The sequence below is a fragment of the Theropithecus gelada genome, chromosome 7b (assembly GCF_003255815.1).
Source record: "Theropithecus gelada isolate Dixy chromosome 7b, Tgel_1.0, whole genome shotgun sequence".
Taxonomy (NCBI): domain Eukaryota; kingdom Metazoa; phylum Chordata; class Mammalia; order Primates; family Cercopithecidae; genus Theropithecus; species Theropithecus gelada.
The window spans coordinates 69,992,951-70,006,585 of NC_037675.1; the positions used below are offsets into that span (position 1 = coordinate 69,992,951).

At 45.6% G+C, this 13,635-nt stretch overlaps 2 protein-coding genes across 2 annotated transcripts in view; one reads left to right on the forward strand and one right to left on the reverse strand.

Annotated features, from left to right (window-relative positions):
* Positions 1–13,635, forward strand: part of RAD51B (RAD51 paralog B) — an 848,991-nt gene that overhangs the window by 780,930 nt on the left and 54,426 nt on the right. The window lies entirely within an intron of this gene.
* On the reverse strand, positions 9,854–13,311 carry LOC112629184. The gene is made up of 2 exons (XM_025392670.1): positions 12,700–13,311; positions 9,854–11,678 (listed from the first exon to the last, which is right to left on the reverse strand). Exons 1-2 carry the CDS (start codon positions 12,875–12,877, stop codon positions 11,536–11,538), a joined length of 321 nt encoding a protein of 106 aa, XP_025248455.1. The 5' UTR covers positions 12,878–13,311; the 3' UTR covers positions 9,854–11,535.

Genomic DNA, 13,635 nt, shown 5'->3' on the forward strand with positions numbered 1-13,635 from the left:
ACTATTCCTTTTCCTAAAGTCTTCTTTTTTTATTATTAATGTAGCTACTGCAGCTCTCTTATGATAAGCATTGCACAGCATATCTTTTTTCATTCTTTTACTTTTAAACTATTTGTGTTTTTATATTTAAAATGAATTTCTTGCTTTTTAAATCCAGTCTGATAGTGCCTGACCTTTAATTGGGGTATTTGGTTCATTTGCATTTAATTACAAGTACATGTAACATATATGTTTGGTTTAGGTATGTCATCTTACTATTTGTTTTCTACTTGTCCCATCTGTTCTTTGTTACCTTTTGCATCTTTCCTTGCTTTCTTTTGAAGTGAGGGTTCTTTTTCATTATTTCATTTTATCTAGACCATTTACTTTTAGCTACATGCTCTTGTCCTTTGTGCTATTGCTGCTATAAATTTTACTTCTGCATATGTTATGAACTCTACAGTACTTTATTATTTTTGCCTTAACATTTTAAAGAAATTTTTAATGAAAAATTTTTAATATTTATCCTCAGGTTTCCTATTTCTGGTGCTCTTCATTCTTTTGTGTAGATACAAGTATTATTTTCCTTCTTTGTTAACATTTCTGATGTTAAAGCTTATGTTAACATTTCTTTAATGTAGATCTGCTGATGGCGAATTCTCTAAGCTTTCATTTATCTCAAAAAGTCTTCATTATGCTTTCATTTTTAAGAGATATTTTCACTCGATACAGAATTTGAGTTTGATTTGTGTATCATTCAGTATATCAAAGATAGTATTCCATTGTCTTCTGGGTTGCATAGTTTTGATCAGAAGTCTGCAGTATTTCCTATACTCTCTATGACACTATAAAATATAGCTTTTTTCCGACTGCTTTTCAGATTTTCTCTTTATTACTAATTTTAGTAATTTTATTATGATATACTTTGGTATGATGGTGTGCTTTTCTTTGTTTATTTTCATTGGGGCTCATTGTGATTCCTGGATCTGTGGTATTTATAGTTTGTAACAAATTTGGAAAATTTTCAGCCTTGATTTTGTCAAAAATTTGTTCTCCCTCTTTTCTCTTTTTCAATTACACATATGTTAGACCACTTGATATTGCCCAAGGATTGATGGGATTTTGTTCATTTCTTTCTGTTTTTTGTTTTTGTTTTTGGTTTTTGTTTTGTTTTTTGTTTTTTTGAAGTCTTATTCCTCTTGGTGCTTCATTCTGGATAGTTCCTATTGCTGTTTTCAGTTTTACTTTTCTCCTTGTAGCATCCAGTTTGCTTTGAATTTCAGTCACTGACCTTTCATTTCAGATACTCTCTTTTTCACCACAAGAAGTGCATTCTTTCCTCATTTTATGTATATTTTTCTTAAAATCCTGTAGTATATTTTGCATACTTAAACAACTGTTTTAACGTGCCTGTCTGTTCATTCTGTCTTTTCAACTCTGTCATTTTCAGGCATGTTTCTATTAATTGACTTTTTTCCTGATATGGGTCACATCTTTCTGCTACCTGGTGAGGCTAGTAATTCTTGCTTAGATGTTGGATATTTTAAAGGTTACGTTGTTGAATGTTTGTATATTTTTAAATCTTCCTTTAAAGAGTATTGAGTTTTTATCCAGTAGGCAGTTACTTATGGATAAGATTACTCCTTTAGAGGCTTGTTTTAGCTTTGTTGGATTGAACCCAGCATTTCTTTTATTCTAGGGATAGTTCAATCCTACTGTCTGCATATGACCCTTATTGGATCTCTACTAAATGCCCCAGCTGATCAAGCTGGTTGATATTTGTACATCTCAGAGTCCCATGTGAACTCTGAATTTTTCAGCTTATAGCTTCTGGTCATTCTTTGCCCAAACTTACAAAGCTTCACTCTGGGTATGAACATCTTAGTATTAAACACTCAACAGGGCACTTGTGCAGATTTCTGGAGCTTTTTTTATATGGTCTCCTCTTTTCTAGAATTCTGCCCCACAATTTCCATCTACAGTCTATTTGACTTGCATTTCTGTATTTTAACTCAACAAGACTACGATACTCTGCTTGGGATATTGTTTCCCCTGCTGTAAAGTCCAGAATGTGCCTCCAATCAGAAACTGTGGTGATCATTTACCACATGTATTTTCTTTATCTCATGGGTCATGGTTCTGTACTGTGTGTTGTGCAATATCTGAAGCCGTCAGTACGTTTATTTTGTTGTTTTCTAGTTGTGTACAGGGGGAGGGTAAATCTGGATCCTGTTGCTTTGTCACGGCCAGAAGCAAAAATCTTAAGAACAGGTTTTGATAAAGAAATGGTGAATGATAGCAGGCAGGCCCAGAAACTAGACCTGATAACCTGGCTGGGGGTTCCAGGATATAAGGAAGCAGCAGACAAACTCTAGCATCTGCAAGCCATGCAGGAACAAGTATGGCAATGGAGATGGAAGCAAAACATTTTGGAAGTTACTACAAACAAATCTCATCTGTGTTTCCAGGTGGCTATCTTACATTTGCTCTCCAGATTCACTCGCCACCCTTTGTGCTGCCAACCTGTCTAGACTGCATCAGTGGGGCACTTTTGACCTCTAGTTTCTAGATGTGCTCAGGCAAAGAGAAACACAAACAGGAAACTACAAGACAGAAAGGATGTTTATTCCCCTAGATCCTTTCCTGTCAAATCACTGTGGATTAGTTTTGCCCCTCTACCCAAAGTTGCACTGTCACCATCCTGTCAGGAGGCCCTCTCCTTATAGGTGCTCTCTGTGGATTCTCCTAACTATTCCTTCCTCTTGACCCTTTGGATTTAGGGAGGGTAATGCCTCTTCAATGTGATTCAGCTTAAAGTATTGCACCTTCCTTTCTTAGTTCCCCTAAATCCTGTCCATAGCTTGATAAATAGTCCCTTCATTAAATTCTCCTCTTTCTTTCCACCAGAATTCTGACTGATACTACAGAGTTGTTGATGCTGCCTCTAAATGTAAACCATCTACTGCCCAGTAACTGTAAGACCACAGGCAGATCACTTTACTGACTGTAGCCTCAGTTTGCCCTGAGTCTAGCCCTGAAAACTTGAGCCTAGCCCTGACTACTTGAGAAAGTCAAATTCAGGAGGCTGTGCCATAGCAACAGACCTGAGGAAAGAAGTGCCCCCTCCACCTTCCCTACCTTTTTTTTTTTCTTTTGTCCCCCATTCTTAGAATTCCTAACTTAGCTGCTCTGCTTCACAGGCTAACCAAGTTTTTTCCTCTAGGTCTTAGCCACAGATATAGCCTGGTCAGTGCTAAGAGAGCAGGAGGCCAGATAAAGACCACTCACATAGAGACAACTATCATTTGGGGATCACACTCAAGGTCAAGTTCACACAAGCAACTCAGCTTTTAGCCCTAGCCAGTAGGGCTTAACCCAAGGGACTCTTTTACCTCCTGATACATGCTCCCTGGAGAAGATTTATTTTTTTTATTTTTTAACTAGAAAGACAGATCAATAGAATGAGTTAATTAAAAAGTTAAAAGGCCAGGCGCGGTGGCTCACGCCTGTAATCCCAGCACTTTGGGAGGCCGAGGTGGGTGGATCACGAGGTCCAGAGATCGAGACCATCCTTGCTAATACGGTGAAACCCCGTCTCTACTGAAAATACAAAAAAAATTAGCCAGTCCCCTGTAGTCCCTGCGGCTCGGGAGGCTGAGGCAGGAGAATGGAGTGAACCCGGGAGGGGGAGCTTGCAGTGAGCGAGATGGTACCACTGCACTGCGGCCTGGGTGATGAAGCAAGACTCCGTCTCAAAAATAATAATAATAAGTTAAAAGATAGAGATTTTAAATAAAGAAGGAAAAGTCATGAGTTTTAAAAGGTTAGTCCTGAGGTCAAGAAAGCAAGTTAGATAGAGTCAGTTATTGCAGCCTCCCCCAGGCTGAAGCACATTTAGAAATGGAAGCCAAAGGTATGGTAGAAGGAATCCATGAGCAGAAGGAGTCAAAGAGTTTGTGACAGTCTACTCTGAAAGACATTAGGCCACAATGAACATATAACCTCTCGGGTAAACATCCCCAGATCCTTGTCCTAAGAAAGGGAAAATGAAATGGTCTCCCACCCTTCTGTGAAAACCTATTAAACCTACTTGCCTTCCTGAGGAGGTCATTTTCTGCATAGTGCACCCTTTTTGTCTTCTCCTTGATCAAAGGGACACTTAAGTCCCCTTTTGAGGCTTCTAATGTGGCAAGCCTATTCAGTCTCCAAGGTTGAGGTTTTTCCTAGACTTTCACTTGATCCTTGCCCCAAATATAATGTACCTTTCCCCTACCCATGTTGTGACTCAGTACCAAAGCCTCCAGGGCCACTACTCCGGGGTTAGCATCTCTCTCTCCCTTTCCTTCCAGGAGTCTTTCCAAGATCTAGGGTAAGACTGATGCTTCTCTGGGAATCAGACCTCCTTACCCTTCCTCTTGCATAGGCTTAAACGTGATATTGCATCTTTCTTTTAGAGAAAAAGTCTATATTTTCTTGTTATTTATTATCATTAAAGGCAATCCAGGCTTACCCAAGAACTAGGCAGGTTGTTGGACTGGATCTACCCAGGAGTCCAGAGATTCCCAAGTGAGTCAGCAGACGCCTGAGGTAGTAGAGGCCTAAGAATAGCAACCTTCCCTACAGCCTCTGCATGACCCCTTCTGACCTGTCCCCACCATGGGTAGCTATTGTAATCTGACTCACTGTGTCCCTCCAGACAGCTCTGGTTTCTGATAAGAAACTTCCATGAAAGAAGAGCCTTGCTCACTTCTGCACTAACTGCTCACACTATTGGTTCAAGGCTTAGAGAGTATAGTCCTTTGACCCCTAACCCTTGATCCTGGCCCCAGTGAACTAGTCCTACTGGGCATAGGAAGAAAAGCCTGTACTTAACATTTTTAACTGAAGGGAGAGCAGAGACAATCTACCCAATGATTTGCTATTGTTAATTAATACCCCAAATCCCTAAGTAGGAGTGACTGAAAGGCTTAAGGTTCTTTAACTCTTCCTATTCTCAAGTGAATCTAAAGTTTATTTTCCCTATGTCCTCTAATCATGTTTCAGGCCCTCACCTGTCTGTCCGCAGCCTGAATACAATTGGTTTGGGATGGGATTTGGAGAAAGCAGACACAATGCCTTGTAGTTGATGAGTGGCAGCTCGGGAGTTTCTGTAAAGGAGAACCTATGGATGGAATGTTGGCTGATACAGCAGCCAGGGAGTTTCCATCAGGCTGTTTTGTATAGTAAACACTCTATTTTTCCACTTAGATTGCATGTTTATTTATTTAGAAAGACTTTAGGGGAAGCCAATGGAGACTGTAGGGGAGCGGGCAAGGCCCTCCCAAACTACTCCTTGGCAATTTCTGCCTAAGATGGCTTAACCCCCTCATTGGAGACTCTCACTTCTCACTTATTTCTCCTTCCTTTATCACTCATTCAATCCCAGGAAAATCCCATCCCATGCTCATTTTTTCATTCATCCACCCACCCACCTGTCCATGCATCCATCCATCCATTCATGATGGCAGCTCCTTCTTAATGGAAAGCAAAAGCCCCTTGCCAGAGAGAACCTCTATATTTTTCACCCAGGCCTGCGGGGTCCTCCTCTTTGACTTCAAATCCCAAGTGATGCCCAAGGGTGCTGATGGTGTCACTGCACTTCTCCACAGCCACCTTTCTTCTCTTGCCATTCTCTCCCACTCCTTTCTCCTCTACTGTTAAGTTCCTTTTTTCTCTCCTTTTCCTTTCTCCACTCTCTATGCTTTAAGCCTACCCAAGACAGCCACCATGGGTATTTTGTAGTCATTCAAAACTAAAGAGGGCAGCTGAGCCCAATTCCAGAAGAGCTGATAGCTCCCGGCTCCCGGCTCCCGGATCCTCCATGACCCCAGCCACCCGCTGTTTCCCTGGGGCAGAGCTAAGCTGGCCTTCTCCTTACTGGCCCCCAGGGTCTGGGCTAAGGCCACACTGGGGCCCTAAGGACATCAAGACTTCAGGCTGTTTACAGCCCATCCTACAGGAGAAAAAACATAAGCTCACAAAGCAGAAAAAGTTGTCTTTCCTCCTGTTGCTATTGGAAACATAACAACAGAACCAAGATGTAGTGGCTTAGCAAGAATAAAACAGTGCTGTCAGCAACCAGAGCCCAGCTGATCTCCCCAGTGGTGACGCAGGTTCTGTGCACAGTGACAATGAGTGTAATCGAACCCAGAGCTTTGGGGTGCAGGAGGCAGGCCAAGCAACCCCAACGCCGCTCTCCTTTCCCATGTCACTCATGCCTCTGGCTGAGGGTGGCAGTTGGGTCAGCACAGGACCACAGAGGGTTCCTCTTCATGTCTTTACTTCCCTCCTAAAGAGGGATAATTCTGGAACCTGGGCACCTGGAATGACTGGGCAAGCATGCCTCTAACCTGGCCTCCATTCCTGAGCTCCAGTTACCCGGTTACCATCCAGGCCTCCAGAGCCCCATCTGTCCTAGAGTCACTGCCTTTAGGCTGGAGGGACCTTGGCAATCGTCTGGTCCTGGCCCTCTCAGGAGCAGAATCCTCACATGGGATTAGACCCTTCACCAGGGCCAGATGCTCTAAGCACAGGAGCATCATGGGGAAGAAGCCATTCTGACTTCCAGGACACTCGATAAGGGACAACTGCTTCAGTCAACCCATATCATCTTGGGCCAAGATTGGTGCTGATTCATTCTGATTCCTGAAAACATGGTCTCTCTCCTCCTGAAGCTGAGTCTAGTGGGGAAGACAAAAATGGATCAAGTAATAAAAGTGGGAGGCTGTTTACCAAAATGGAGTTCTCAGGGGGTCACAAGTCTGGGGAGAAGGTGGTCATGGAAGGCCTTTCTAAGGAGACGGCATTTAAATTAAAGGCAAGAGGGCATTTCTCTCACTCACTTCCTCACCCCCAGAGCCTAACACAGGGCTGGCACATGGTAGACACTCAGTTGTTTGATGAATGAATGAATGAATGAATGAATGGGAAATGAACAAATATCTCTACCTTTCCTGATAGCCCTTGGTGACTTACAGGATTTGATGCTGGGTCTATTAATGTATCCATTTACAAACAAAACAAAACAAAACTGGATGTCATGATTCCTCCTGAGGTCTATTCATGTTATGGACATGCTATGTGCTGCTCATTCAGTTTTAGAGGTGTTTATGCTGGCTCACAGCAGGGGAAGACGATACCCCTGAGATCCAGCAGGGAGTCTTCTAGACTCGCCCCCTTCTGACACCCCGAGACCACACCATGGAGAACTCTGTAAATTAATTCATCAAAGTGAGGAAGGCAAGCCCCTTGACAGGTGATTGGATTTAGATCTGAAAACGGAGACAGGTTAATACTTCCTGTGCCCAGATGTCCTAACCATAGACCAAAGCTCCATGGGAAGCAAGGGGAGAAGAGCACCATGGACCTACCTTCTTTTTCTCAGAAGAGGGTGAAGGGTTCTTGGAAACTCCCCTAAAGCATTCAAATGATCACATCCAGGGCTGTTTGCTGTCAGGTTTCTGGGCAGGATTATGGGGCAGGATTATGGGCAGACTGACCAGCTATTCCCTCCCCCAGGACTGCCTTAATTTCCAAGCCCTACTTCTCAGTCCCAGGGAAAGTGGGCCCAGCTATAAAATACCCTGAAACTCTCCCAGACCTCAAAATATGCCCACAGTATGGTGTCACTCTTGGGGACCCTGTCCATAATGTTCAGTAACAGGCATCGTCTTTCCCTTCCCTCTCCAACACGCACCTTTTCAAGAAGAGAAATGACAGCTAGTGACATTGAGTATAGGCAAGGCCACCACGTATAGTTGCATAGGCTGTTCACTGCAAAAGGCCAACCTGTGTAGAAGGCAGATGGGGGCTGAAATTCATCCTGCACTCGTCCTGCCAAGCTGTGCCCTGGCACGGCTGTATCCACAAAGAAGAAGGGGTGCCTTTTTCTAATTTGTACATAGGTGCCATATGGGCTAGTAGTGACCCTGGATGGAGAGCCCAAAGAATTACATCTGGGGAGGAAAATAAGCCAATCATTCCCTTGCTACCACCTAAACATTCTAGCCAGGTGTTCCTCAAGTGATCAGATATACTAATAAGGCAGACTTCTTAGAAAATAATAGAATATGATGGATAAACCAGTAGGGCCAGTGGGGCTTTGTGTTTTATTTTTCTATATCTTGAATTCACATGACAGTGAAAATCAAACAACTGAGATGTACGAGGGAAAGATCAAATGTCTTCTTTCTGTTAAACTACTTTTAAGGAGAGTAAAGATTTGCAGTGAGTATAACCCCTCTGGGTTGGAAACACTAGGAGTCTGGAATGTAGCCCAAACACTGGGCTCTAGCTTTGCTTACCTTGAGCCTTTTGGTCAGGAAGGGGGCCCCTGAAAGATGAGGTGAAGTTGGCATTTTCTCAAGAGAACAACCTTCCCGTGGAGGTCAAGGCATCTCACCAGAGAACACATCTCATACTCAGGATGATTAGCTCTTGGTGTCGTCTGGATGGTGGCATAATGTGGATGTGTTGCTTGGAAAAGAATCTGATTTCAGCACGTTTGATGGGTGTAGAACCAAGGGCTGTAGTCCGCTTTGCCAATCACTTTACATTGCAGGGATATTGGGCAAAGGCAACTCAAACTTAGAGGCAAGGGCAGTCACTCCCTCTCAGAAATGCGTCCCCAGCATGATATCCTTTGTTATCTGCCCATATGCCCAGTCTAAAGGGGGCTATGGTTCTGGGGAAGCTAAAAGGGAAGATGCGCAGGGAGTGAGGCCTGCCAATCACACTCTCCTAGCACTTCCGGCACCTCCATATGCCAGAGCAGGAAGTGGGTTCAAGGGATGAAACCGAAATGCTTCCTGAGACTCTGGGATCCCCCTAATCACAGTTCCCTGCCCTCATAATTCTAAATCCTCTGTGGCTCTTGGACCAGGCAATTACCTGGGAACCATTTTTGGTCTGGCCAGAGAGAAGCCCAAGCTTCTCTGAAGTTTCAGGAAGAGCAGCCTAGGCAGTCAGGGCTGTTGAAACTCAGCGCATGCGTGGGCAGTTCAGGAAAGTCAGACCAATGTCATATGACTCCTGCGAGATCCTCTCAGGAAACAGGGCCCTAGGCAATTTCGTTCCTAAGTGAGACTTCCTCTTCTTCCCTCATCATCTTTTTTTTTTTTTCCTAAGGAAAAGTTACTTGGACTTTGCAGATAATTTCATACCCAGAGCCCTCCCATGCGTCGTGGGGAGTACATAGGATAGGAGCCAGTGGTTCTGGAGTGCCTGCAGGTGCCACACGTGGAGTTAAGGGCTCACTTTGCCAGGAGGATCTTATGAAATCCTCAGACAACCCTGAGATGAAGCACCGTTACTGTTCTTATTTTTACTGATGAGACACTAAAGGCTCAGAGAGTTTAAGTAGCTTGCCCGAGGTCACACAGCCAATAAATGGTGGAGCTGGGACCTGGACTAGATCATGTGGTTCTAGTGCCCACACTCTTACCACCTTATAGCATGGGAGTTCCAGATCTTTCACAAAGTGGGAAGACTGGGATATAATGAGGAGGGAAGGCCACAGCTCCCCTACACCCATAGTCAGCCAAGCTCTGCCCATGTTGTGAGATGTGTATGGGAGCAACGACTCCTCCAGGCATTTTACCTGAGAGCAGGGACTTTGTCTCCCTCGAACTTTTCTGCATACCCTGTGCCTCAAGCCAGACCTGATTCACAAAAGAATGTTTATTGGCAGAATGAAGGACCGCCTCCTGAGCTGCCCTCGTCCTGCCTTTCTCCTCCCTCTCTCCTGAGCTCTGAGTGGACACTGGGCTCACCAGGCTTTCTATTTTTATTTATTTTTTATGAAACAGGGTCTCACTCTGTTGCCCAGGCTGTAGTGCAGTGGTGCAAACATGGCTCACTGCAGCCTCGACCTCCCAGACCCAAGCCATCCTCCCTCCTCGGCCTCCCAAGCAACTGGGCCCACAGAAGGCAGGGTTCCTGCACAGGCACCAGGTTCTACTCAAGCTGACCTATGTTCCCACTTCTGACCCTAGCATGGCTTAAACATCCATGTCCCTAGATGGGCAGTTGGGGGAGGTTTTGAACATGTGTCCTTCCTACAATAGGTTCTCAGCTGTTCCTGGTATCTCTATGAATGGGTTCTGAGGGTTTTCTCCCATCCACACAGTTTTAGCTCTTCTTTGGGTTTCCAGGGCTGCCCCCAAGAAGCAAATCTAAGCAGGAGGTTAGCAACTACGTTCTTGGCCCTGGTCTCCTTCCCCTGAGTGGCCACAGTGTGGATGAGGTTCAGACTCCTCCATGGTGTGACTGGCTCCTGGGTGGGCCCAAATAGCGTGTTCATCAGTTATCAAATGTCAAAGATCAGAAGCCAAGCCACATAAATACCTCAAGATGTTGCTCCAGCAGTCATCCCCCGTATTTATCCACTGGAACAGCTTGACAAATCTGTCCGTGCTAAGGAGGGTAGGGATCAAATCATATAGGTCCCTACCTTCAAGGTGTCCACCATCAGGCTGAGGAGGCTAATACACATGGCACAGTTAGTGAGCAGTGCAAGGTTTGTGTGGTGCAGTATGCCAGGCACAGCTCAGAAAGCAGGGATGGTGTTGGTGGGATGCAGGGGCAAAAAATCCTGATAAATAAAGCCTTTCAAAGTGCTGAGATATCAGGAGGTCCTCTCCTATCTTCCACACCCCATCTAGCATTTCATTCCTCTTGAATTACCTACTGCTACACAACAGACACTCTAAAACTTAGTGTCTCAAAACAATGCATCATTATCTCTCACATCTCTGTTGACTGGGCTCAGCTCACTCAGGATGTCTTGCAGTTGGAATGGCTAGGGCCAAAATCATCTGAAGGTTCTACTGAGCTGGACATCCAAGGTCACCATCACTCACTCACATGGCTGGCAGTGATGCTGAATGCTGGCTGAGAGCTCAGCTGGGGCTCTTGACGGCAGCAACTATTTCTGGCCTCTCTCTGTGGCTTGGACTTCTCACAGGATGGTGGCTGATTTCTAGAGCAAGTGTCCCAGTATTGAAAGTTCTAAGAGATCCAGGCAGATATTGCAAAGCTTCTTACAACTAAGCCTCAGAAGTTCTAGAATGTTGCTCCTACCATATTCTGTTGGTCAAGCAAATCACTATAAGTAGACCAGATTTAAGGGGTGAGAAGCAGCTCATGAATCTGAGGAGGGAAAGAACTAAAGGCTGCCATCTTGGAGACTGTCTATTACAGCTTCCTTTACATAAAGATAACATGCCTTTGTTGAACCGAGACAGAAAATGAACTCTCAACTGGGAAAGGAAAGAGAATTTGTCCCTGTGTCTAGAAGAAGGTACTTCTTCCAGTCCCACCCCAGCCTGTTTTCTTACCTCATACCCCAAGGTACATTCTTTGACTATGCCCTAGGCCCAGAATTCTGGAGCCAGAATGTGGAAGAGAGTGGAAAAAACCACTTACATCATCCTAACTAACCAGCCCACATTTAAGAATGAGTTTGCTACGTGACTGTTGCCATGAAATTGTTTATCTGCCCTTGCTGCAGTGTGGCCTTTAGGGGACACAATCTGGTGCCAATGATGTCCCAGCAGCAATTGCCATGGAGACCTGGAGGTCAAGGTTGGTAAGGGAGCTTCTTGCCAAGATGATGTCACATAAAAATCCCTTTGCTTTCTTGTGACCACCAGGTAATTGAGCTATGAAGGATAAGGAAAGCCATAAATTCCTCAGATGTGTGTCCACAGTCGGAGCAGGGTGGGCTACTGCAGAGTCCTAGCATACAAGTCACAAGACCTCCTTTAAGTCCTTGCACTCCCCTTGACGTGTCTGATGGGGGAGGTCCATCTAACCTCACTGGACATGCTCCAGGAACTGCGTTTGGAAGGCTGTGAAATCATCTGGTTGGGACTGCCTTTCTCACCCATCTGAATAATTCAAGCACAATAACTCACTTCTAAGCCTGCCATTGGCTTCCCCCAGCCTCTGTCTGCCAGTCCCCATTACCTATGGGGTGCAATCACTGTCAATATAAAGCAGAACGGGGGTACTTTGCACATGCCACCTCCCCCCAACTCGCTCCTACTCTACCTTACTTGAGAAACTTTGTCTCCTTCCCCAATAACATAATGTATTTAAATAGCTACTAATTTCCTCTTCTTTCTTTCTTTCTTCTGCATAGAATTTCATTAATTACATATTTCTCGGTTCATGACACAATCTCATCTTTGTACCATGCACACTTCACTTGTATTTAGCTATTTAGTTTTTCGGTTTTTTTTTTTTTTAATAAACAAACACCATCCAGTCAGCCCACAACCCAAAACAAAAGCCAGGTCCTTGACAACAACCAGCATGTCTTCCAAATTCCAAGTGACAGTGAACACAAAAATGAAAGAGCCGGTCACCCAGCATAAACAAGCCGGAAGAAGCCCACGCCTATCAAAAGGTTCCATCTTCTTCTAGCATCCGAAGATGGCGTATTTTCCAAATGTCTTGATTTTTACGTGACCCAAGTGTCTTAGTCTTTCCAGTCATTGAAAATTTGGGTTCTCAAGTGGTGTATCATTTTATCTTGAGCCATGTGTCCTATAGAAACATGGAAGATGACTATTTGTTTTTTCAGTTAAACATGCAGCAGGCAGCAGACTAGCAGCCCGCTTCTGCTTCGGGCGCCCCGGGGCGCGGGATGGGAAGGGGTTAACGTAGCGCCCAGCTTACCTGGGTAGAAGCCGGCCCGGAACCCGAGCTCGCAGGTCGCCCCGCGCATGCGCATTCGCCTGGCCCAGCACCGTGCTCGGGGGGCCGGCGGCTCCCAGCTCCCGGGCCGCCTCACTGCACAAAGGCCTGCTTTGTTCTCTCGGCTCTGTTTTAAATATCTGACGAATATTCCCCCCATCCCTGCGCCAAATCCCCGGCCTGACTGCAGGCGCTGCACAAGGGCGCATTGTGGGGCCAAGCGAGGGGCGAAGGGGGCTGGGGGCGGCCGGCGCAATGGGGACGCTCGGATTGCGCCAAGTTGACTCAGCCGTTTGGGTCACCTGGGCTGAGTCGCGGGCGTGGAAGCAGAGGATAGGGGGTGGGGAGGTGTCTCTTGTCTTCTTCCAGTCTCAGAAGTAAAAGTTGGAAAATGGGGACCCCAGCAGTGAACAGAACCGTTTCCAAGCCAGGCCTGTAAGGAGGAGCTGAGGTTTCAGCTGAGCCCCCACCCTTCCCGACCGCACAGCCTCGGGCATGAACCCGCGAAGCCAGACGCTTGGTTGCTTATCAGGCCATCGCTGTACATATTTAGAAAGTGCCTATCACTCAGACACTTTGAAAAGCGTGGCATTCCAGCGCAAACCAACCCGAACGAGGTGAAAGGGGGGAGGCCTTTCTTCCCGCAAGTTCGGGGCTCGAGAGACTCTGCAGGAAGGACATCACCCCTGGCTTCCTGCAGCCACAGCTTCCCGCCCCACACGATGCCCGACTTCATTTTAGCAATGGCCCCACGGGAAAATCACACCCTTCTTGGTTTTATCCCTCCCTCCTGAGGGGAGGCAGCGGGTGGTTGGGACATGGTTCAAACAAAAGTGAGCTTTCAGCTGGCAGGGAAGCTGCCCCGCCTCTTGCCTGCCCTTGTCTTGCCGGTATTCATTGGGACTAGCAGGCAGCTTT

Coding starts and splice junctions, on each gene's coding strand:
- LOC112629184 (XM_025392670.1), bottom strand. CDS start 12,877: ATGGGGGGAATATTCGTCAGATATTTAAAACAGAGCCGAGAGAACAAA. Junction 11,679..12,699: donor CCGGGCCGGCTTCTACCCAG/GTAAGCTGGGCG, acceptor TATCCTTCATAG/CTCAATTACCTGGTGGTCAC.